This window comes from Littorina saxatilis, linkage group LG10 (assembly GCF_037325665.1).
Source record: "Littorina saxatilis isolate snail1 linkage group LG10, US_GU_Lsax_2.0, whole genome shotgun sequence".
Classification (NCBI taxonomy): Eukaryota; Metazoa; Mollusca; class Gastropoda; order Littorinimorpha; family Littorinidae; genus Littorina; species Littorina saxatilis.
Genome location: NC_090254.1, coordinates 4,558,985 through 4,582,667, shown reverse-complemented (window position 1 = coordinate 4,582,667; position 23,683 = coordinate 4,558,985). Strand labels below are relative to the sequence as shown.

The following is a 23,683-nucleotide window of genomic DNA, read 5'->3' as shown; positions in this document are numbered from 1 at the left end:
GTAAAAGAGATCCAAGCAAAAGACAAGTTTACAAGCAAATTACTCCATGAAAGTTCCATTGAACAGCGATTTCTTTACAATTCGCAGAGTATTTTTCACTAAGTGAGCGTCTGTCGCTTGCATAACGCCCAAACCTTGCTTGCCCCCCCCCCAAGCAAAACACCTGTCTAGGGCCGACTTCGCAGGTTGTACTTTCTGTTCCTGGCTGTTAAGCTGAGCCTCGCCTTTAGCTTGCTGGTTTTGGTTTCTTTGGGGGCCTTACTCTCTTTCTTCTTGCTGCTGGGTGTGGGGGCGGGGGCCAGGTTGGGGGTCTGTTCTATCTCACTAAGCTTTCTCTTCATGTTGCGTGATATCTTACAGTTGGGAGTGACCGGGGAGTCAGCGGGAGTACTGGCGTTGCTTTTGCTGGGAGTGAGTTTGAGACGCAAGAGACTGGTCTTTGTATGTTTAGCCATGATCTTTCGCAATGGAGTGACCATGACTCTCAACACCCGGTTTCTCTCCGTCTTGGACGTGACCACTTCAGGCATTGCGGGGGCGGGGGCAGGGGACTGACATTTCTGTGGGTACGGCGACTGGCAGAAGACGGGGGAGGGGGTGCTGGGGATTATCACAGGGGATTGGACTGAGCAGACCTGCTGCTTTGGACCGTCGCTCTCACAAGACAGACTAGAATGCGACATTTCTTCATCATCAGACATAGTCACACATGACTGTACGTTACAATTTCGTAAAGGCGTGACCAGGACGATGGGAGTGCCCTGTGCAGTGCTTCTGTGATCTAAGCGGACCATGTTGGCCGTGGCAGAGGTCATGGCGTGACCTTCACCTGTACCTTTCATGTCTCCGATGCTGCAGTTCTTGGCCTCCAGCCGTTTCTCTGACTCTTCAACCGCCGCCTTGCTCTCCTCCAGCAGGGCCCGCAACTCTCGGATGGTCTCCACCTGGCGACAGCAACACCACAGTCAAACAACCAATACACACACTCACACCACAGTCAAACAACCAATACACACTCGAAGCATTGCAAGCAACACCACAGTGAAACAAATAACATGCACACTCCTCAGCATTGCAATCAATCTCAGCTACTGCCTCAGCCAATTTCCAAAACTATATTTCTTTACAAGCATGAGTTAAAGATCTTAACAAAAGTGTTACCTTGTCAAAGTTGCCTACAGAATAGGTCAAATCATGTATCAAATACCGTACATGTGTAGAAAAGCCTTTTGAACAGCCGGTAGGTTCAATCTGTTGTTTATTTCATTTAAGACATTTTAAGATATTTCTGCTAGAAAAATACCCAAAATTAGTGGTTCATGTTATCTCTGAGCCAATTCAAGGTCTTCATTTTTTCATGAAAACATAATCAGCAACAACTGAAATCATTTATGAAAGCAGTAGAAAAGCGAAAAACAAAACTAGTGTTAACAGAACTTTGATCGTTTTGCATGTCAAGCACTTCAAAATAAACACCTGGAGTAGAAAAGACCCTCATATCTTTCATTCAAATTCTAACAAACGGAACATACTTCAACAGTAGAGCAGGAATAATAGGCCCAACCAAATAAGTGCAATTTTTCCGATTCCCTGACCGACCCTAGAACCTTTTTTTGACTCTTCAAAGAAAAAAAGAAAAACCTCAATATTTCAGACTTTGCAAGGAAAGTTACTCTTCACTGACATCGGGGGGACACAGCTCGTGTCACTTCTGACCAATAAATAAACCCACAGGCACCTGAATAAATGAAACAAAATAAAAAGTAAATCAAAACTTTTCTTTGAACTTGATAACCTTTGTGTGTGTGCCTTAGCAGCCTACATATAAGGTGTCAGAGAGCACCACCGTACGGCGGGATTCTGCGGGCATCGCAGCAAAAAGAAAGAGGGACATTTTTCTTGGACTCTCGAGGCAGATGCCAGACAATAAACATTTGGTCTCTAGACTGTTAGATTAACGTGTCACCGCCAGACAATAACATTTGGTCTCTAGACTGTTAGATTAGGCCCAAAAAAAAAAATTGTCTGTTTAGGGTAACCCGACCGACCCTATCGATTTGGCGCCGACCCAAAAACTTTTTTTTGATTTCAAAAAAAAAAAAAAAAAAAAAAGAGGTAAAAATGCTAAAAAGAGACATTTGGCGTTTCTTTCTCTCCCTTTCTCTCTGTTTTATTTATACGTTAGTTTTGAAACATGTATTCATCAAATATAAGAAGTGAATGTTCAGCCAACATAGCATTTACACACACACACACACACAAAAAAACACAAAAAAAAAAAACCCTACCTACCTACCGACCCTACTTTTTTTGGTCATGTTACCCTAAACAGACATTTTTTTTTTTTTGGCCTTAACGTGTCACCGCCAGACAATAACATTTGGTCTCTAGACTGTTAGATTAACGTGTCACCGCCAGAAAATAACATTTGGTCTCTAGACTGTTAGATTAACGTGTCACCGCCAGACAATAACATTTGGTCTCTAGACTGTTAGATTAACGTGTCACCGCCAGAAAATAACATTTGGTCTCTAGACTGTTAGATTAACGTGTCACCGCCAGACAATAACATTTGGTCTCTAGACTGTTAGATTAACGTGTCACCGCCAGACAATAACATTTGGTCTCTAGACTGTTAGATTAACGTGTCACCGCCAGACAATAACATTTGGTCTCTAGACTGTTAGATTAACGTGTCACCGCCAGACAATAACATTTGGTCTCTAGACTGTTAGATTAACGTGTCACCGCCAGACAATAACATTTGGTCTCTAGACTGTTAGATTAACGTGTCACCGCCAGACAATAACATTTGGTCTCTAGACTGTTAGATTAACGTGTCACCGCCAGACAATAACATTTGGTCTCTAGACTGTTAGATTAACGTGTCACCGCCAGACAATAACATTTGGTCTCTAGACTGTTAGATTAACGTGTCACCGCCAGACAATAACATTTGGTCTCTAGACTGTTAGATTAACGTGTCACCGCCAGACAATAACATTTGGTCTCTAGACTGTTAGATTAACGTGTCACCGCCAGACAATAACATTTGGTCTCTAGACTGTTAGATTAACGTGTCACCGCCAGACAATAACATTTGGTCTCTAGACTGTTAGATTAACGTGTCACCGCCAGACAATAACATTTGGTCTCTAGACTGTTAGATTAACGTGTCACCGCCAGACAATAACATTTGGTCTCTAGACTGTCAGATTAACGTGTCACCGCCAGACAATAACATTTGGTCTCTAGACTGTTAGATTAACGTGTCACCGCCAGACAATAACATTTGGTCTCTAGACTGTTAGATTAACGTGTCACCGCCAGACAATAACATTTGGTCTCTAGACTGTTAGATTAACGTGTCACCTGCTGTGCTGATTTCTCCTCGTCCTCGGTGATGGCCTGTTTGAGTTTGGCCATCTCCTCCTCCTTCTGGAGAAAGGTTTCTCCAGCGTCTGTCAGCATCTCATTCAGCTCTCCTATCTCCTTCTCCTGCAACAGTCACACCTCACTCTGCAATCTTTGCACACACCCGTGTAGAGCCTCACACCTCACTCTGCAGTCTTAGCACACACCCGTGTAGAGCCTCACACCTCACTCTGCAGTCTTTGCACACACCCGTGTAGAGCCACACACCTCACTCTGCAGTCTTTGCACACACCCGTGTAGAGCCACACACACCTCACTCTGCAGTCTTTGCACGCACCCGTGTAGAGCCTCACACCTCACTCTGCAGTCTTTGCACACACCCGTGTAGAGCCACACACACCTCACTCTGCAGTCTTTGCACGCACCCGTGTAGAGCCTCACACCTCACTCTGCAGTCTTTGCACACACCCGTGTAGAGCCACACACACCTCACTCTGCAGTCTTTGCACGCACCCGTGTAGAGCCTCACACACCTCACTCTGCAGTCTTTGCACACACCCGTGTAGACCCTCACACACCTCACTCTTTGCACACAACCGTGTAGAGCCTCACACACCTCACTCTTAGCACACACCCGTGTAGAGCCTCACACACCTCACTCTGCTTTCTGTTGTCAGGTCTTAAAAGGATGGTTCCAGTGTATATGATTCAAAAATTAGGGATGGCCAAATTGTCCGCCCGATCGCCAGGGGCGAGTTAAAAATCCGCCGGATTAGCAGAAACCGCCTGGCAACTCGCCCGGCTGGCCAATGAAATTTCTGGTCAAATACAACACTTTTGGTTGTAATTTCAAGTTATCAAGCCATTTAAACACTGCAGATCAACTGTGGTGTGTCCAGCCAGTGACATTTCTGCCTGGCTAGTGACTTTCTTGAAGTCACTCGCCCAGCTGGCGAGAAATAATATTGAGATTTGGCCATCCCTGAAAATATTTGCTGTTCTACCCTCATAAACAATGTGCAAGAGAACGGTGATTGTTGCTGCTATAATTGCCTTAAACTTGATTTTCATGCAACCTGACATAACAATTCATTTCGTTATTCAATCCTGAGAATGCTCATGAGTCGCTCAGGTGAGTAAAAAAAAAAGCTCATGATGAAGACTATCGATTGTTCAGAAAACACTCGATCAAGACAGAGAATACATGAAGAAAGAGTGTACCTGCTGCTTGAGTCTGTCCTTGGCTTCCTGCAGCTGCTGTCCCAGTGTTTCCAACAGCACGCAGTCGTCACTGGACTGCACACACCAACACACCACTCATTTCATTTTTTCATATTTATTACTTTATTGTCCCATCACTGGGAAATTCGGGTCGCTTCCTCCCAGTGGAAAGCTAGCACCAAGAGAGTCACGCTGCCCAGGTGTCCGCACCTTTAGGTGTAATCAGCCACTGCACTTATGGCAGAATGACTGAGGTCTTTTACGTGCCACTGTGGTTACATGGGGGTGGAACATGGATACCATCTCAGAGTCTGCACATAAAGTTGACCCGTGTCCGTCCCGGCCAGGATTCGAACCTGCGACCTTTCGATCACAAGTCCAGTGCTCTACCAACTGAGCTACCGGGCCCCCATCTCAGTCATCACACCGCCATACACACACAAGCTATGACATCTGTAGTTTCACTTATTTTTCTTCCTTCCTGACCTTTTCACTCTCAATGTCATCTTACAGTAGGAGTTGTGTACAGTAGGAGTTGTGTCTGCCACACAGGTTTTTTCACAACAAACTTGGGCTGTTACTTTTACCGCCTTCCAACTGATTACTAAAGTAATATTGTTGCGTAGCAATGCAGAAGAACCACAGTACGGATAAAAGATTTCTGTATATTCGATATTCAGATAATAAAGTTGTACTGAATTGAATTATGGATTTTCAGTAGTTCTCATGTCATGGATGGGACTGAAAAATGTCAGGAATCCTGAACCTCAACCGTACACCCCCCCAAAAAGAAGAAAACAAGAAGGGCAAAGCCCATACGACTCACATGCTTTACACATTTTTCCTACCAAAATACATGTGACCTTGACCCAAGGTCAAGGTCATCCAAGGTCATGCAACACAAAGCTGTTAATTCAAGACATAGGAAGTACAATGGTGCTTATTGGCTCTTTCTACCATGAGATCATGAAAATTTATATTAATTTTCTTATTTATTTATACTTACCAACACAATGTTATTTTGCATATAGCCCCTTAACTACCGAAAGAAAACGAAAGTGAAACTAGAGTTATACCCCAGAGTGACCGCCCTTTGCAGGTGGCGCCAGCAGTGCTTGGCGCCAAGCGCTGTCAGCTGGAATGCGGCACAGGCAACGCGGGCGCGCCACTTATCACTTCACCTATAAAACCGAATAGGCATGTGAAGAGGGGAGGAGGGAGGGAGCAATAAGAATAACATTGTGTTGGTAAGTATAAATAAATAAGAAAATTAATATAAATTTTCATGATTAATTTAGATTTACCAAGCACAATGTTATTTTGCATAGAATACCACCGAGGAGGTTGGGATCCCATGCCTTATCACTCCCAAACGAAGGTTGGCAGAGCAGGGGGAAGGCAGAGGTGCACGCACAGTGAACACCTAAGGACCTGGCCCCTGTCTGAATGAACCAAGAATTTGAAAATATCCACATATCTATGGTAAGAGACAACACTCACCTAGAGAGAGACCAGAGATTGTGAGAGAACAGCTTTCTTGATGCCGTAGGTCTCGTCTCCCCGTCTAGCCGAGAACGTGCGGAGGTAGAAGTCTGTGAAGGTAGACACAGACCTCCAGTAGGCTGCGTGCATGACTTGAGTCAACGGTACCCCCCGAACGAAACTGAGTGAGGAACTGATGGCCCGGATCTCATGTGCACGAACCGGAGTCGTTCGTGTCAGGTTAGCGTTTTTGTAAATTTGTTTGATCAGAAAAACTAACCAGCGAGCAATCGTCTGCTTGGAGATATCTCGTTCCATGTTAGGCAGAAGGGAGATAAACAAGGCTCGTTTAGTGGCCCTATGCGAAGCAGTACGGTCAAGATAGGCCTTTATGGCCCGAACGGGACATAAAAACCTATCCGGATCATCAGGGTCAAGGTCCCGAGTGAGCGAGGGAATGACGATGGGGGCTGAAAACACATCAGCCAGTTGGTTTTTTGCTCTGAACTCAGGCAAAAAGGAAAGAGTCATGGACGAAAGGTCAGGGGCAAACTCGACATCGTGTGGGAGACCACTAATGGCGTGGATACCACTGACTCTGCGCGCAGTTGCGAGCGAAACCAGAAAAACGGTCTTGAGAGTGAGGTCCCGAAGGGAGGCAGAGCTCAGAGGTTCGAACGGAGGAGACCTCAAGGCGTTAAGCACGAGGAAAACGTCCCATTTGGGAAAAGTGACTGTTTTGCGCACAGAACGATTCTTAATTCCGTCGATCAGATTGGTGATGAGGGAAGAATGAATAAGATGGAGAGGCCTGACCCCCGTGGCAGCCGCGATGGTACTGGTGACCGACGATTTGTACCCTAAGAGGGTACAAGCTTTGAAACCTTTCTGTAGATGAAGGGAGGAAAGGAAATTAGCCAGCTGGGTTGGAGAAGGCTGTAATGGGTCAAATTTCTTTCCGGCAGCGAAGGAAACCCAAGTGGACCAGCGTAGGGAGTAAAGGTTGTTAGTAGAGGGACGCCGAGCGTCAAGAGACAAGGAAACAGCGTGTGACGAAAGTCCTAATGTTCGCAGTTTTCCCCGGGATGAACTGTACTGAGAGAAGGATGTTCTGCTGGAAACACCAAAGCAAGATCTGCTCGGCCTTCAACGAGAGGGACGTTGAGTGTGTGCCCCCCTGGTTTTTCAGGTAAGCTAGGCAGACTGTGTTGTCCCCGTGAAGGAGAACAGACTTTCCCCGAAGGGTAGGAGCAAACTGAAGGAGAGAGAGGCGAACTGCCTCCATCTCGAGGAGATTGATGTGGAGTAGAGACTCCTGAGGGCTCCAGAGGCCGGAGGTCTCGAGAAGATCGAGGTGAGCGCCCCAGCCGGTCTTGGAGGCGTCCGTGAAAAGAAACACCTGGGGGGCTGGGGGCTGGATGGGTACCGGGGTCCTCAGCCACACCGGGTCTAACCACTGAGAGACAGCGGCCAGAAACCACGGGCCCAGAGTGATCACTTGCGAGTAGACAGGTGGTTTCGAGGACCGGAGAGCGACTTCTCGTTGGAGGGGACGCTTGAACACCCTCCCCAGGGGAAGGAGGGGGGAAAGAGATTCCATCGTACCCAGGAGTTGGCAAAGGTGACGAAGGGTCACGGTGCGGCGAGCACTGAGTCGCGCAATCCGTGACGTCAGGGCGTCGAGACGGGCTGAGGTGGGAGCCACCGTGTAGGCCACCGTGTCAAAAGACATGCCCAAATAGACAAAAGATTGGGACGGGTGGAGGTCGGACTTGGAGTGGTTGATCAGAAAGCCCAACTCTGAAGTCCAGTCCATGACCAGGCGCGAGTGAGTCCGACAGAGGGACTGGGTTGCCGCCAGGGTCAGCCAATCGTCCAGGTAGAGCTTCAGGCGAACTCCCTCCGCCCGGACCAAGGCAGCCAGTTCTCTGGTGACCTTGGTGAAAATGAGGGGGGCCAGAGACAGACCGAAGGGGAGGGCCCGAAACTGGTAGACCACCCCTGACCAGACGAACCGGAGGAGGTGTTGAACGTTCTCGTGGACCAGGATGTGAAAATAAGCGTCCGATAGATCGAGAGACGTGGCCCAGTCCCCCGGCCGGATGGCAAGTCTGATAGAGGGGGGAGTCTCCATCTTGAAAGGAGACTTTTGAATGTGCTCGTTTAGAGCAGAGAGGTCGAGAATCGGCCTGAACTCGCCGTTCTTTTTGGGGACCGTGAAGAGACGGGCGTAAAATCCCGGGCCGGGGTTGGACACCGGGAAGATGGCGCCTTTTGTCAACAGGTCCCGGACCTCTGCCTCCAGAGCACGAGCTCGAGAGGGATCGCTTGGTTCTGGGAACGCAATCGGGACGCCCGTGAGAGGAGGGGGGGAAACCAGAGGGAAGGAGTACCCCGTCCGTACCACTCTCAACACATACTGATTTCGAACGTGTTTTTCCCAAGCCGGGAGAGCACGTCGAAGAGAGCCCACGGAGGACAGGAGAGGGGCGGGGTGTTGGGAGGGCGGGCGGGGCGAGTCAAAAGGGACCCGAAGAAGGCTGCCGCTTCTGGGGGCCCTTCTGCCCTGGTTTCCGGGCCTTCTGCCGCTTCTGCCCGACGGGCTGAGGGCGGCGAAAATTCTGAGATTCCGGTTGCCGAGTGGGCCGCACCGGTTGAAAAGAAGAAGTTTGAGTGGCAGGGGGGCGGAAATCCTTGGGTGGGTTGCCCTTGTGACGCTTGGGAGGAGGGGCAGAACACGTCCGCGACCCTACCAAGAAATCTGACTGACGCCGCTTGTGCGACTGTTCAACCACGGCCTTGACAGTACCGGGATTAAACAGTGCAGACGGCGTGGTCAGGGTGTTCCGCAAAGAACGCCGTTCCTCAGGTGAGAGATAGGACGACTTAAGGTGTGCGTCCCGGAACAGCGCGAGCAGCTGTGCTCTGAGACGGAGGAGAAGTTCCGTCTGAGAGGTCATAGCGGCCCTAAGGGCAGAAAAGGCGTGTCCGGCCTGGTTACCGTCCACCTGGTCTAGGGGCGTGAAACCAGACCGGAGGTTGGAACCGGAGGCCACCGTACCCGTCGAGTTGATGGCAGCGTCTGACCAATGCCATGCATTGGAGAGACATTGAAGAGAGTCGCTGACAACCCCCTCCAAATGCGAAAAAGCCAACGGGGTCAAAGCGAAGGAGGACACTGCAGGGGCAGAGCCCCGAAAGGGTTCGTTATCGGCACCCACCGCCTTAATGGTGTGTTGAAAAGGGAGGGTGCTAGCGTCGAACGCGAACTGACCCCCGCTTTTACAAGTCATCCTAGGGAAAGAAAAAGGATCCCTAGGATTGGGGAAAGAGGGAGCAGTGTCCTGGGCCTCTGGGGGGACAGTGCTGCCAGTCTTGTCCGAATCATTAGACCGGAAAGACTGGAGCACGAGGTCCCACGCCAACCGAAGGTTAGGGTGACAGGTCAGTCGTAGGCGCGAACGCCTGTCACTCAGGGGACCCCCCTGCATGGAGTCGAAGGCCGCCCGAGCGTTAGCCTTAGAGGACTGGCCTTCGGAAAACGCCCCGTCTCCCAACTTGTCCGCCAACAGGTTGAGGAATGTGGTTGTCACCGTGGACCTGTCGGCAGACGGGTCCTCAGGGGAAATTTCCTCTGACTCAAAAAGAGCCAGCGGAGGAGAAGGAGGACACCCATGGCGTGGAGCCGGGGGAGCCGAGGGGTTCTCAGAGTGTGTGGTTGACGGTATAGAACCGGAACCTCCTCCCCGGACTGCAGAGGAGAGAGAGTCAAGCTGACCCTGGACGGAGCGCCTCAGAGAAAAGAGTTCCTCCTTGAATGAGGACATCATCGAAAGAAGACTGTTTGAAGATGTGTCAGCAACCTTAGGAGGCTGAAGATCGGGATACAGATCGTCCTCGGACGAGATGTCGTCGAACTCCCGAAAGGCGGAAGGCAGGCCTAAATCAAAGTCCTGGGGGTGGTCAAAACCAGAGCCCGCCAGAACCGAGGAGGTCACTGCCTGTGAGGTATGTCCCCCATGAGGGGGGGCCACATTAGAACCGTCCCGGGCCGAGGGCCCGTTAGGAGGAGCGGCACGGGAGCTGTCCCAAAACGTGGCCCCGTTCAGGGCAGCGGCCCGGGCCCCGGCCCCGTCGGGGCACGGAGACCGGGCCGGGGCCCACACCGGGCCCGGGGCCCGGGCCCCGCCAGAGCACGGGGCCCGGGCCCCGACCAGGCCAGCGGCCCGGGCCCCGCCCAGGCCCGCGGCCCGGGCCCCGTCCAGGCCCGCGGCCCGGGCCCCGTCCAGGCCAGCGGCCCGGGCCCGGGCCCCGTCAAAGCACGGGGCCCCGTCCAGGCCAGCGGCCCGGGCCCGGGCCCCGTCAAAGCACGGGGCCCGGGCCCCGTCCAGGCCAGCGGCCCGGGCCCCGTCCAGGCCAGCGGCCCGGGCCCCGGCCCCGTCGGAGCACCGGGCCCAGGCCCCGTCAAAGCACGAGGCCCGGGCCCCGTCCAGGCCAGCGGCCCGGGCCCCGTCCAGGCCAGCGGCCCGGGCCCCGGCCCCGGCCCCGCGAGAACACGGGGCCCGGGCCGCGGACTCGTCCAGGCTTATTGACCGGGCCCTGTCCAGGCTCGTGGTCGGGTCGGCGTCCCCGTGATTGGGAGAGGAACGATCAACCGACATGACCAGGCCATCTAAGTCCGATATCACGCAAGGGGCTGCGAGTGACTGGACAGATGAAATCCCCAGGAAACCAGCATCCCGTAGGACTTGACAGGCCGCAGAGAGAGCTGCGGAGGACGCTGCAGGTAGCTGGGAGGCAGTGGAGGGGAGCGCTGAGACCGCCTCCAAAGCCTCCGTGACTTGACCCCGCAGCTGGTCCGGACCTTGACCCTGAAGACCTGGGGGAGGGGGGTAGTCAGTCAAAACCGGACCACCCGCCTGCCCCCCGGGACCAACTAGTAGACCAGAGGGGGTCTCACTCCGTAAAGGCGGGTGAGAGAGGGAAAGTTGAACCTCAGAGCCCCCACTCAAAGGGGAAGGGGGCTCCGGGGTCGAGCGGCCAGAAATCGGCGCACTCAACAACCTTTGTTGGAGGAGATCCAACTTCCTTTGTTTGGAACGACGTTTACGCAGAGCGTTGGGAGTAGGGGAAGGGCTGGGGGCCCAACGTCCCGTGCTATCCCGGCTCTGATCAGAACCAGACATAATTATACTGTGAAAGAACAAGGAAAGAAGATAAAGCTAGCAAGCAGACGATAGCTGAATCAAAAAATAGAAATAAAAAATTTTCACTTCCCTGAACAAGAAGACACCGGTCGCGTGTGAAGATCACAAGAACCAACGGTATTCACACCAGAAGCATAGGGAAGAACACCGTGACACAGACACAAGGAGGCTTAATCTTCTTTATGTATTTTCTTCCAAGAAGAATAAGCCATAGAATCACTAACGAAAAAACACAACCGGTAGAGATCCAGGAAACTAGACCGTAAGCACTGCCGATGTGTACACGTCGGCGAAAAGAGGTGAAGTGATAAGTGGCGCGCCCGCGTTGCCTGTGCCGCATTCCAGCTGACAGCGCTTGGCGCCAAGCACTGCTGGCGCCACCTGCAAAGGGCGGTCACTCTGGGGTATAACTCTAGTTTCACTTTCGTTTTCTTTCGGTAGTTAAGGGGCTATATGCAAAATAACATTGTGCTTGGTAAATCTAAATTAATATGGTCACTTTTAGTGGTTCACTACCTTATTTTGGTCACATTTCATAAGGGTCAAAGTGACCTTGACCTTGATCATATGTGACCAAATGTGTCTCATGATGAAAGCATAACATGTGCCCCACATAATTTTTAAGTTTGAAACAGTTATCTTCCATAGTTCAGGGTCAAGTCACTTCAAAATATGTATACAATCCAACTTTGAAGAGCTCCTGTGACCTTGACCTTGAAGCAAGGTAAACCAAACTGGTATCAAAAGATGGGGCTTACTTTGCCCTATATATCATATATAGGTGAGGTATTCAATCTCAAAAACTTCAGAGAAAATGTGAAAAATAGCTGTTTTTTAGGCAACATTTATGGCCCCTGCGACCTTGACCTTGAAGCAAGGTCAAGATGCTATGTATGTTTTTGGGGGCCTTGTCATCATACACCATCTTGCCAAATTTGGTACTGATAGACTGAATAGTGTCCAAGAAATATCCAACGTTAAAGTTTTCCGGACGGACGGACGACTCGGGTGAGTACATAGACTCACTTTTGCTTCGCATGTGAGTCAAAAAGGTAATAATCGAATCCGGATTTCCGGCATATACCGGAAGAATCCCACCCATGCACTTGACAAAAGCAGGAATAAATAAGAATTGCGGAAAGTGACCGACCTTGGCAGCCTCCTTGACTGCTGCCTCCCTGATGCTCTCAGCCTGAGCCACCTTCTCTGAACACTCCTGCAACACACACACACATCACTTTTATTTCCACAACACATAGAGAGGCCATGTTCTTTCCAGGGCTCAGGTGCACCAAGAGAAACTGGGTGCCACCCACCTGGGTGTGAGCAAGCCGCGGGGTTTCCCGCCCAGTTTCGCTTCTTGCACCTTAGCCCAGAACAATAGGTCAGTTGGAACAAATGATGGTTTTCTTTCTCACAGGTATAGGAAGGTGTGTAGGTATTATCATTTTTGAATCAATTCTTCTTCTTCTTCTGCGTCCCCAAATCAATCATTCAACACAGGGTTTGTTTGTTTGTTTGTTTATTTGTTGCTTAACATCCAGCCGACTACGCACAGCCATATCAGGACGAGGAAGGGGGGGATGAAGGGGGCCACTTGTCAAGCGATTCCTGTTTACAAATGCACCAACCCATTACTTGTGTCCCAGCAGGCTTTAGTAAAACTAAATTAATACCTACTGGAAGATTACCAGTTTCCAGTATGTTAAAATAGGCCTAACCCATCTACTGCTGGACCTACATCAGAACACTAACAGATCAAACCATACATGAATCGCGAGACAAGCGGCAAGAGAAGAGATTTTTGGAAAAAATACAGGTGAATGAGCAAGAAGGCAGAAAAAAGAAAAGAATTCATGAAGAAAAAGAGAGCATGACAGGAAAGAGGAACCAAAAATCTACCTAACAGCAAACTAGAAAGCTCCTGCGGTTCCAAAAACAGGAGGGGCCTTTAATTTCATAACCGCAGTGCCCCACTGCGGGACAACACAGGGTCCCCACTGGTTTTAGAAACAAAATTCCATGACTTTCCATGAGCCTCAATAACATTTTCCATGACTAGATCCACAGGTCGCCATTTCCGAACACGCAAACTTTTTACGTCTTGTCACTGCCAGTTTTGACACTGGCTTGCTTTGCACTGAATTTGAGTCAGTTTCTACTGTCATTTTTTTCACTGCGATACACAGTTCATTGCGAAGATCTTCCTCGGTAATTCGTTCCAATTCCGCATACTTTTTGTTGTCAAGAAACAACTCAAAAGAAAGTTTCAAACTCATCATCCTCCATCTTGCTTGTCGAAGCGCTAAAGTACTTTATCGATGCAAAAACAAAAGCAGAAAACTTCGACGAAACCGACTCAAATGCAGCGCAGACGACACGACGAGATAACGGAAGGAAGTGAGCCTCTCTTTGGCTCAAGTGCCGTTAAAAATATCGTTATGCCGGTATGCAAATACGAACGAGAAGTTGGTCATATGAACAAGCCTTGTGCTGGCGACGCAAATCGCTGCTGGCTGGCAAGGGGGGGGGGGGGGGGGGGGGGGTAATGGTTGGGCGGCGAAAATAGCCGCTGGCGTGCTAAAGGTTAATTTTTTTTTCTTTCTTATTTTTGTTAAATTCCATGACTTGAATTGAAATTCCATGACTTTCCAGGCCTGGAAAATTAAAAATCAAATTCCATGACTTTCCAGGTTTTCCATGACCTGTACGAACCCTGTCAACACAGCTTCCCTCCTGAGCAGTGATGACAGACTCCTTGACTTGGCAGAAGATACAAACATCAAAACCATATCAAACAAAAACACAAACTGCAGCCTCCACCCACCTGTTCCACTTTCTTCTGAGCCTCTTCAGCACGGTCTTTGGTCTTAGACAGCTCCCGTTCCATTTTCTTGACGGCCTGCTCAGCGTCTGCGGCTTTCTGGGCCAGGTCCTTGTTCTTGGACAGCTCCTGTTCCATGGTCTTGAGGGCCTGCTCAGCGTCTGCGGCTTTCTGGGTCAGGTCCTTGTTCTTGCGAGTCAGGTCAGCCACCTTGAACTCCAGCTGTGTCGTCTGCTGTCGCAACTCTGTCACGTTGTGGTCTCGTTCCTGCGGCACAACACAAGTCCACATTACACTAGCTTTAAACAACCATGACCATATCAAGGCATTGGTTATCACACCCTAGAAGTGTGCAAAGTTTCAGAGGTCTAGCTTCAAACAGCCATGACCATATCAAAGCATTGATTATCACACCCAAGAAGTGTGCAAAGTTTCAGAGGTCTAGCTTCAAACAGCCATGACCATATCAAGGCATTGATTATCACACTCTAGAAGTGTGCAAAGTTTCAGAGGTCTAGCTTCAAACAGCCATGACCATATCAAAGCATTAATTATCACACCCTAGAAGTGTGCAAAGTTTCAGGTCCAGCTTCAAACAGCCATGACCATATCAAAGCATTGATTATCACACCCTAGAAGTGTGCAAAGTGCAAGGTCTAGCTTCAGAAACATCCAAGTAAAAGTCAAGTTTTAATGGATCGAACATGACCCCACTGTGACCCCACTGGAGATTCCCTCAACATTAAATGTTGTCCACGACCGGAAACGGCTCAGTACTAAGACCCGCCCATTACTCAGGTGAGTCAAAATAACAAAGAAAGTTACTTGTTTATTTCAATGCTTGTTATTCTCACTTACTCTATTGCAAATATGGTATGCATTTAGAGCGCTTTACCTTGTGCCTGGACAAAGTCAACGACGGCAAGTATATTTCGCGAAACTGGCCGCACGAAGCTTTAGCACTGGGTTTTGGGTAAAAAGACTTGGCGAATTGGACCGTGGGCTCGAAGCTTTAGCACTGAGTTTTGGGTAAAAAGACTTGGCGAATTAGACCGTGGGCTCGAAGCTTTAGCACTGAGTTTTGGGTAAAAAGACTTGGCGAATTGGACCGTGGGCTCAAAGCTTTAGCACTGAGTTTTGGGTAAAAAGACTTGGCGAATTGGACCGTGGGCTCAATTCAGGACCACCTTTACTTCTATTTGTTGAACACATAACACAAGAGGAAAGGAGCTAGCCCTTACCTGCACTTATACCTTCTCATACTGAAGAAGAAAGTGAAAGAAACTTGACACTACCTACACGTATACCTTTTCATACTGAAGAAGAAAGTGAAAGAAGCTTGACGCTACCTACACTTATACCTTCTCATACTGAAGAAGAAAGTGAAAGAAGCTTGACGCTACCTACACTAATACCTTCTCATACTGAAGAAGAAAGTGAAAGAAGCTTGACGCTACCTACACTTATACCTTCTCACACTGAAGAAGAAAGTGAAAGAAGCTTGACGCTACCTACACTTATACCTTCTCATACTGAAGAAGAAGAAGAAAGTGAAAGAAGCTTGACGCTACCTACACTTATACCTTCTCATACTGAAGAAGAAAGTGAAAGAAGCTTGACGCTACCTACACTAATACCTTCTCATACTGAAGAAAGTGAAAGAAGCTTGACGCTACCTACACTAATACCTTCTCATACTGAAGAAGAAAGTGAAAGAAGCTTGACGCTACCTACACTTATACCTTCTCATACTGAACAAGAAAGTGAAAGAAGCTTGACGCCACCTTCACTTATAGCTTCTCATACTGAAGAAGAAAGTGAAAGAAGCTCGACGCTACCTACACTTATACCTTCTCATACTGAAGAAGAAAGTGAAAGAAGCTTGACGCTACCTACACTAATACCTTCTCATACTGAAGAAGAAAGTGAAAGAAGCTCGACGCTACCTACACTTATACCTTCTCATACTGAAGAAGAAAGTGAAAGAAGCTTGACGCTACCTACACTTATACCTTCTCATACTGAAGAAGAAGAAGAAAGTGAAAGAAGCTTGACGCTACCTACACTTATACCTTCTCACACTGAACAAGAAAGTGAAAGAAGCTTGACGCCACCTACACTAATACCTCCTCATACTGAACAAGAAAGTGAAAGAAGCTTGACGCCACCTACACTAATACCTCCTCATACTGAACAAGAAAGTGAAAGAAGCTTGACGCCACCTACACTTATACCTTCTCATACTGAACAAGAAAGTGAAAGAAGCTTGACGCTACCTACACTTATACCTTCTCATACTGAAGAAGAAGAAGAAAGTGAAAGAAGCTTGACGCTACCTACACTTATACCTTCTCATACTGAACAAGAAAGTGAAAGAAGCTTGACGCTACCTCCACTTATACCTTCTCATACTGAAGAAGAAAGTGAAAGAAGCTCGACGCTACCTACACTTATACCTTCTCATACTGAAGAAGAAAGTGAAAGAAGCTTGACGCTACCTACACTTATACCTTCTCATACTGAAGAAGAAAGTGAAAGAAGCTTGACGCTACCTACACTTTCTCTATTGCACATAGTGTATGCATTTAGAGCGCTCACTTCCATTTGTTTATCCCATCAGAGAATGTGAAAGCCTGGCCCTACCTGCACCCTGACCTTTTCCTGGTGGAGGAGGATGGAGGAGACCCACTCGTCTTCGTCATCCACCATGGTGTGTGACGTGGAGGCTGCAGGGGGGTCCACCCTGCGTCGCTTGCTGCTCACCGCCTCGTTGTAGTCCACCACCAGCTGCAACTTCTGCTCAAACTTCTCCTCCTCGTCCTTCTGGGTCTGACGCAGCATGTTGCTACACAGCGCACACACCAACACTTGCAATACACTATTTCTTCAGATAAGATAAGAATACTTTAATGTCCATTTTCATTGTACATAAACATGGAAAGTTGTTTGGCACCACATCGCATTACTCATAACACAAAGACAACAATCAAAAGCATAATCGTACATAAATACACTTCAAAGATGAACTTTTACATAAGTATTTAAATACTGAGCAGCACGTATATATACCACAGTAACTGACGCTCTAATTATCAACACTGTGTCCTTTTAACTGTCCTTGGGGAATTATTCCATCAAGAAAATTCCAGTTGCTATCCCTTGGGGAGAGTGTGCAATGATATAATCGCACTAGCTCCCTCTTGACAAACTGCCCCATAGCCTTGTATCTCTTTATGCTTTTTTCCTGCGCATTTGTGTGCAAGGTTTGTTACCTGTACATATCCTCGATCTTGATGAGCTGCCCCATTAAAATGACCTTGTAACTCTTTATGTGTTTATTTCCTAGCATTTGTGCGTAAGGTTGTTACCTGTACATTTCCTCGATCTTGACAAACTGCCCCATTAAAATGACCTTGTAACTCTTTTCGCCATCATTTGTGTGTAAGGTTGTTACCTGTACATATCCTCGATCTTGATGAACTGCCCCATTAAAATGACCTTGTAACTCTTTTCGCCATCATTTGTGTGTAAGGCTGTAACTCTTTATGTGTTTTTCAATCATTTGTGCGCCCGGTTGTTACCTGTACATGTCCTCGATCTTGACGAACTGTTCCTGCATCTCAGTGCAGACCTCCTTCCTGATCTTGACTTCCCTCAGCATGCGGTCTCGTCGCATCTCCTTCATCTTGCTCTCCAGCAGCTCAACACGCTCCTCCAGTTGCTGGAACGAACATAACATGGCTTATTCTACACAGCTGGCTACCATTTTGTCACAATCAGGGGTGGGACTCTCTTGCGATGAAAAAAGAGGAAATCCCTTTTTTCTAGGGGGGTTCGTGGGCATGCCCCCGGAAATTTGTTTGAATGGTACATTAAAATCTGTGCAATCTGGTGCATTCTGAGACTAAAATTCAACTCGTTTGGATCAGGTTAAATGCCTTGGGCTTCAACCTTCCTGATGAAATCTCTTTATCAATCTTCTTCTCTGCGCTTAGAACTGTACCCACGGAATACGCGCGATATAAGCCTCATATTGATTGATTGATCTGTCCAATCCCATCTCCACTTGTTTTTCAAACTTTCATCCAATGTTGAACATTTGCTTCGTTCGACAATGTCTTTGCGGTGCGCCATTTTGTTTCACAAACCGGAAAAGGCAAAGGCGAAGACTGTACCAAATACGATTCAGAACTGTTTGAGAAATAAATGCAGTTTGGAATAAAATCCTTAAATATTATTTGACGCGGAAAAATAGATTACTCCAGCGGAATTCGTAAGTTGTGTCCGCGGAAATCCGCGGAAAAGACCCACACCTGCACATGCATTTTCAGTCTTTTAAATGATTAGGTATCGATTAAACACTGGATTTCCCTTCTTTGAGCCATGTGACGTCAGAGGCTGACAAAACTTCATATTTAGGTGGCCAGCCGAGACTATAAAATAGCGCATGCCTCAAAACATTATCTGTCCCACTCTTATGTACGAAAAAACCCACTGTGATTACTAATACTGCAGGCTTCAACTGACTTGATGCATTTTGATGTAACGGAATAACAAAAACATTGAATTTACCTGTATGTACTCTGCGTCTTCATCCTCAGTCTCCTCCTCCCCCTCCTCCTCTTCCTCCACCATAGGCTCTGCTGTAGCGCGAGTCACGCCCGCCCGACGAGCTGTTCACACAGGAGGCAACAACAGGTCACTTTACATTACAGTGTTCTAGATGAGGGAATGTGTAGCAAAGACCTGTACGCATACGTGTAGATATTACGTCACCCATAATCATACATTGCTCCCACCAAGATGTGTGGATCTTGGCAAACGCGTGACGAAAAAACTAGATTTGATGACGTTACCCGTTCACGTACTGAAAAGTTCCACATCTAAATCTGCCTATAATCTTCATCTGCATCAATCTCAACGACATGGGTGGGAGTCCAAAACATGGCCAGGACTCAACAATTTGGAAGGCTGGGGGTGTATGGGGAGAGCCCTTGCCAAAGGGGGCCAGCAGGGCAGAGCTGATACAATTCAATGAGTTTTCAAGGACATTTCCAGGACCAAATAAATGGTTTTCAAGGACATTTCCAGGACCAAATAAATGCTTTTCAAGGACATGATTTTCCCCAAATTAATGCAAAGCACCAAGCTTACCTTCAGTTTTTCAAGTCTGCAAACTATTAGTCATTCCGTAGTTGTTTCCCTTGCCAACTTCCGGGAAGGGAAGCAACTACGGGTGACTAGTAATAGTTAGTTCGTCTGCTTTCGTTTTCACTCGATCTTTTATTCTCCCAAAATGTGTGTACTGTATTTGACGAAAAAAAGGGGGTTGCATTTTTTTTTAAATAAGACAAGCTGCTGACGAAATGTATAGGCAACAATTTGGAAAAATCAAGTACTTTTCAATGACTATTTAACAAAACTCTATTTTCAAGCACTTTTCAAGGCCTGGAAAAGGTTTTCCAATTTTCAAGGAGTTTTCCAGGGTTCAAGGAGTCTGTACAAACCCTGGGCCCCGCTCTCCTGGTTCTAAATTTCAAAAACAAAGGTTTTTGGAGATGCATAAAAGAAAGATGCCTGCATGCATGGACGTGAACATGATGAACATTAGCTGGGCAAAAGGCAAAGCTCGGCAGGCAGCTTTACTAAACATGGTGGATGCTTATTTCAGCATACACAGGGTGTGGCGGAGGGGAAAGGGGCGTCACTCACAGGGTGTGGCGGAGGGAAAAGGGGTGTCACTCACAGGGTGTGGCGGAGGGGAAAGGGGTGTCACTCACAGGGTGTGGCGGAGAGGAAAGGGGTGTCACTCACAGGGTGTGGCGGAGGGAAAAGGGGTGTCACTCACAGGGTGTGGCGGAGGGGAAAGGGGTGTCACTCACAGGGTGTGGCGGAGAGGAAAGGGGTGTCACTCACAGGGTGTGGCGGAGGGAAAAGGGGCGTCACTCACAGGGTGTGGCGGAGGGAAAAGGGGTGTCACTCACAGGGTGTGGCGGAGGGGAAAGGGGTGTCACTCACAGGGTGTGGCGGAGAGGAAAGGGGTGTCACTCACAGGGTGTGGCGGAGGGAAAAGGGGCGTCACTCACAGGGTGTGGCGGAGGGAAAAGGGGTGTCACTCACAGGGTGTGGCGGAGGGGAAAGGGGTGTCACTCACAGGGTGTGGCGGAGGGGAAAGGGGCGTCACTCACAGGGTGTGGTGGAGGGGAAAGGGGTGTCACTCACAGGGTGTGGCGGAGGGGAAAGGGATGTCACTCACAGGGTGTGGTGGAGGGGAAAGGGATGTCACTCACAGGGTGTGGTGGAGGGGAAAGGGATGTCACTCACAGGGTGTGGCGGAGGGGAAAGGGTTGTCACTCACAGGGTGTGGTGGAGGGGAAAGGGGTGTCACTCACAGGGTGTGGTGGAGGAGAAAGGGGCATCACTCACAGGGTGTGATGGAGGGGAAAGGGGTGTCACTCACAGGGTTTGGTGGAGGGGAAAGGGGCGTCACTCACAGGGTGTGGTGGAGGGGAAAGGGGTGTCACTCACAGGGTGTGGCGGAGGGGAAAGGGATGTCACTCACAGGGTGTGGTGGAGGGGAAAGGGATGTCACTCACAGGGTGTGGTGGAGGGGAAAGGGATGTCACTCACAGGGTGTGGTGGAGGGGAAAGGGATGTCACTCACAGGGTGTGGTGGAGGGGAAAGGGGTGTCACAGGGTGTGGTGGAGGGGAAAGGGTTGTCACTCACAGGGTGTGGTAGAGGGGAAAGGGGTGTCACTCACAGGGTGTGGCGGAGGGAAAAGGGGTGTCACTCACAGGGTGTGGCGGAGGGGAAAGGGTTGTCACTCACAGGGTGTGGTAGAGGGGAAAGGGGTGTCACTCACAGGGTGTGGCGGAGGGGAAAGGGTTGTCACTCACAGGGTGTGGTAGAGGGGAAAGGGGTGTCACTCACAGGGTGTGGCGGAGGGAAAAGGGGTGTCACTCACAGGGTGTGGTGGAGGGGAAAGGGGCATCACTCACATGGTGTGGCGGAGGGGAAAGGGGTGTCACTCACAGGGTGTGGTAGAGGGGAAAGGGGTGTCACTCACAGGGTGTGGCGGAGGGGAAAGGGGCCTCACTCACAGGGTGTGGCGGAAGGAAAAGGGGTGTCACTCACAGGGTGTGGCGGAGGGGAAAGGGATGTCACTCACAGGGTGTGGCGGAGGGGAAAGGGGTGTCACTCACAGGGTGTGGCGGAGGGAAAAGGGGTGTCACTCACAGGGTGTGGTGGAGGGGAAAGGGGCGTCACTCACAGGGTGTGGCGGAGGGGAAAGGGGCGTCACTCACAGGGTGTGGTGGAGGGGAAAGGGATGTCACTCACAGGGTGTGGTGGAAGGGAAAGGGGGGTCACTCACAGGGTGTGGTGGAGGGGAAAGGGATGTCACTCACAGGGTGTGGCGGAGGGGAAAGGGGTGTCACTCACAGGGTGTGGTGGAGGGGAAAGGGGCGTCACTCACAGGGTGTGGTGGAGGGGAAAGGGATGTCACTCACAGGGTGTGGTGGTGGAGGGGAAAGGGTTGTCACTCACAGGGTGTGGTGGAGGGGAAAGGGGTGTCACTCACAGGGTGTGGCTGAGGGGAAAGGGGTGTCACTCACAGGGTGTGGCGGAGGGGTCCCAGCAGATGGAGGAGGCCCTGGCACTGCTCTTGGTCTTGCGTTGCCGTGGCTCTGCCAGCTTTTCTACCGGTTTGGGCGGCATCACCACCTGAAGCAATGATATGGTCCAAATATAAAACACAGCCTCTGTCATTCAAGATAAAACTGGGGACCAAGACCCCCCCCCCCCCTCTAAACTGGTTTTCTCCTATGACGAATTTCATGGGTTTAGAACTTGTGTTGAACAGAGCAGGGCTCAGACTATGACACAGCTGCCGAGCACCGAATAAGAAACGTAGCTAAGAGCATACACAGACTTGTATTTTCTTATGCCACACTTCTGATTGTTGGGAAAAACAACATACTGAAGATAAGATAAGATTTCATATTGTCCTGTCAGGTTACCCTCGAGCATGGAAATTCAGACTGCTTTTTCACTGTCGACAGCCAGCTGCCATACAGTACAGCGCTACCCATTTTTACATTTAGTCAAGTTTTGACTAAATGTTTTAACATAGAGGGGGAATCGAAACGAGGGTCGTGGTGTATGTGTGTGTGTGCGTGCGTGTGTGTAGAGCGATTCAGACCAAACTACTGGACCGATCTTTATGAAATTTGACATGAGAGTTCCAGGGATTGATATCCCCGAACGTTTTTTTTCGTTTTTTTGATAAATGTCTTTGATGACGTCATATCCGGCTTTTCGTGAAAGTTGAGGCGGCACTGTCACGCTCTCATTTTTCAACCAAATTGGTTGAAATTTTGGTCAAGTAATCTTCGACGAAGCCCGGACTTCGGTATTGCATTTCAGCTTGGTGGCTTAAAAATTAATTAACGACTTTGGTCATTAAAAATCGGAAAATTGTATTTATTTTTTATTTTTTATAAAACGATTCAAATTTACGTTCATCTTATTCTCCATCATTTGCTGATTCCAAAAACATAAACATGTTATATTTGGATTAAAAACAAGCTCTGAAAATTAAAAATATAAAAATTATTATCAAAATTAAATTGTCCAAATCAATTTAAAAACACTTTCATCTTATTCCGTGTCGGTTCCTGATTCCAAAAACATATAGATATGATATGTTTGGATTAAAAACATGCTCAGAAAGTTAAAACGAAGAGAGGTACAGAAAAGCGTGCTATCTTTCTCAGCGCAAGTACTACCCCGCTCTTCTTGTCAATTTCACTGCCTTTGCCGTGCGCGGTGGACTGACGATGCTACGAGTATACGGTCTTGCTGCGTTGCATTGCGTTCCGTTTCATTCTGTGAGTTTGACAGCTACTTGACTAAATGTTGTATTTTCGCCTTACGCGACTTGTTTGTCTTCTTTCTCCTGCATGCATATGTTCATGTTTCCAAGCCCTGAGACTTTGGGTTATTTATCCTGCACATGGGGGTGTTCGTGCACTAAGGAGAGTCTGCACAAAGTTGAATGGGATGTTGCCAAGATTGTCACCTGTTTAGCAATGGCCGAGAACTTGAAGACATTGAGCGTCTCGTCGAACATGCTGGCACACTGACTGACGTTCACAATCATGGCCGCCTTGCCGCGTCCACAGAAAAAGTTCTGGAACAGTCTTGTCAGTCTGCTGTCACGGAAAGGGATGATTTTCTCTCTGCAACACAACAAATAAATATCAGTCGTAATTGATATACCGTAAAGTAACTCGTAAGCGCCCACCTCCCGTATGCATCAATTTCTCTGGAAATAGGGGTAGGAAGAGACAAAGACAGATGACCTTTTCCCTGTGTCGCTTGTATCTGAGGAGCTCACTGCAATGCCCCAACGTCAACACAGACTCAGAGAAGAGAGAGAGAGAGAGAGAGAGAGAGAGAGAGAGAGAGAGAGAGAGAGAGAGAGAGAGAGAGAGAGAGAGAGAGAGAGAGCGAGCGAGCGAGAGAGAGAGAGAGAGAGAGAAAGAGAGAGAGAGAGAAAGAGAGAGAGAGAA

The 23,683-nt window shown here is 48.8% G+C and overlaps 1 protein-coding gene and 1 non-coding gene across 2 annotated transcripts in view; both read right to left on the bottom strand.

Annotated features, from left to right (window-relative positions):
* The window catches only part of LOC138979130 (kinesin-like protein KIF20B), an 87,016-nt gene that overhangs the window by 50,042 nt on the left and 13,291 nt on the right, over nt 1-23,683 (bottom strand). Inside the window, exons 10-19 of the mRNA XM_070351940.1 lie at nt 23,191-23,350; nt 21,725-21,833; nt 18,682-18,782; nt 17,691-17,830; nt 16,753-16,954; nt 14,113-14,376; nt 12,436-12,501; nt 4,597-4,671; nt 3,373-3,498; nt 179-944 (exon numbers count right to left, since the gene is read on the bottom strand). Of these exons, the coding sequence (XP_070208041.1) occupies nt 179-944; nt 3,373-3,498; nt 4,597-4,671; nt 12,436-12,501; nt 14,113-14,376; nt 16,753-16,954; nt 17,691-17,830; nt 18,682-18,782; nt 21,725-21,833; nt 23,191-23,350 (2,009 nt within the window). The remainder of the gene's footprint in view (nt 1-178; nt 945-3,372; nt 3,499-4,596; nt 4,672-12,435; nt 12,502-14,112; nt 14,377-16,752; nt 16,955-17,690; nt 17,831-18,681; nt 18,783-21,724; nt 21,834-23,190; nt 23,351-23,683) is intronic.
* Trnat-ugu (transfer RNA threonine (anticodon UGU)) lies at nt 4,932-5,004 on the bottom strand. Its single transcript has one exon. It is a non-coding gene; the product is annotated as a tRNA-Thr (tRNA).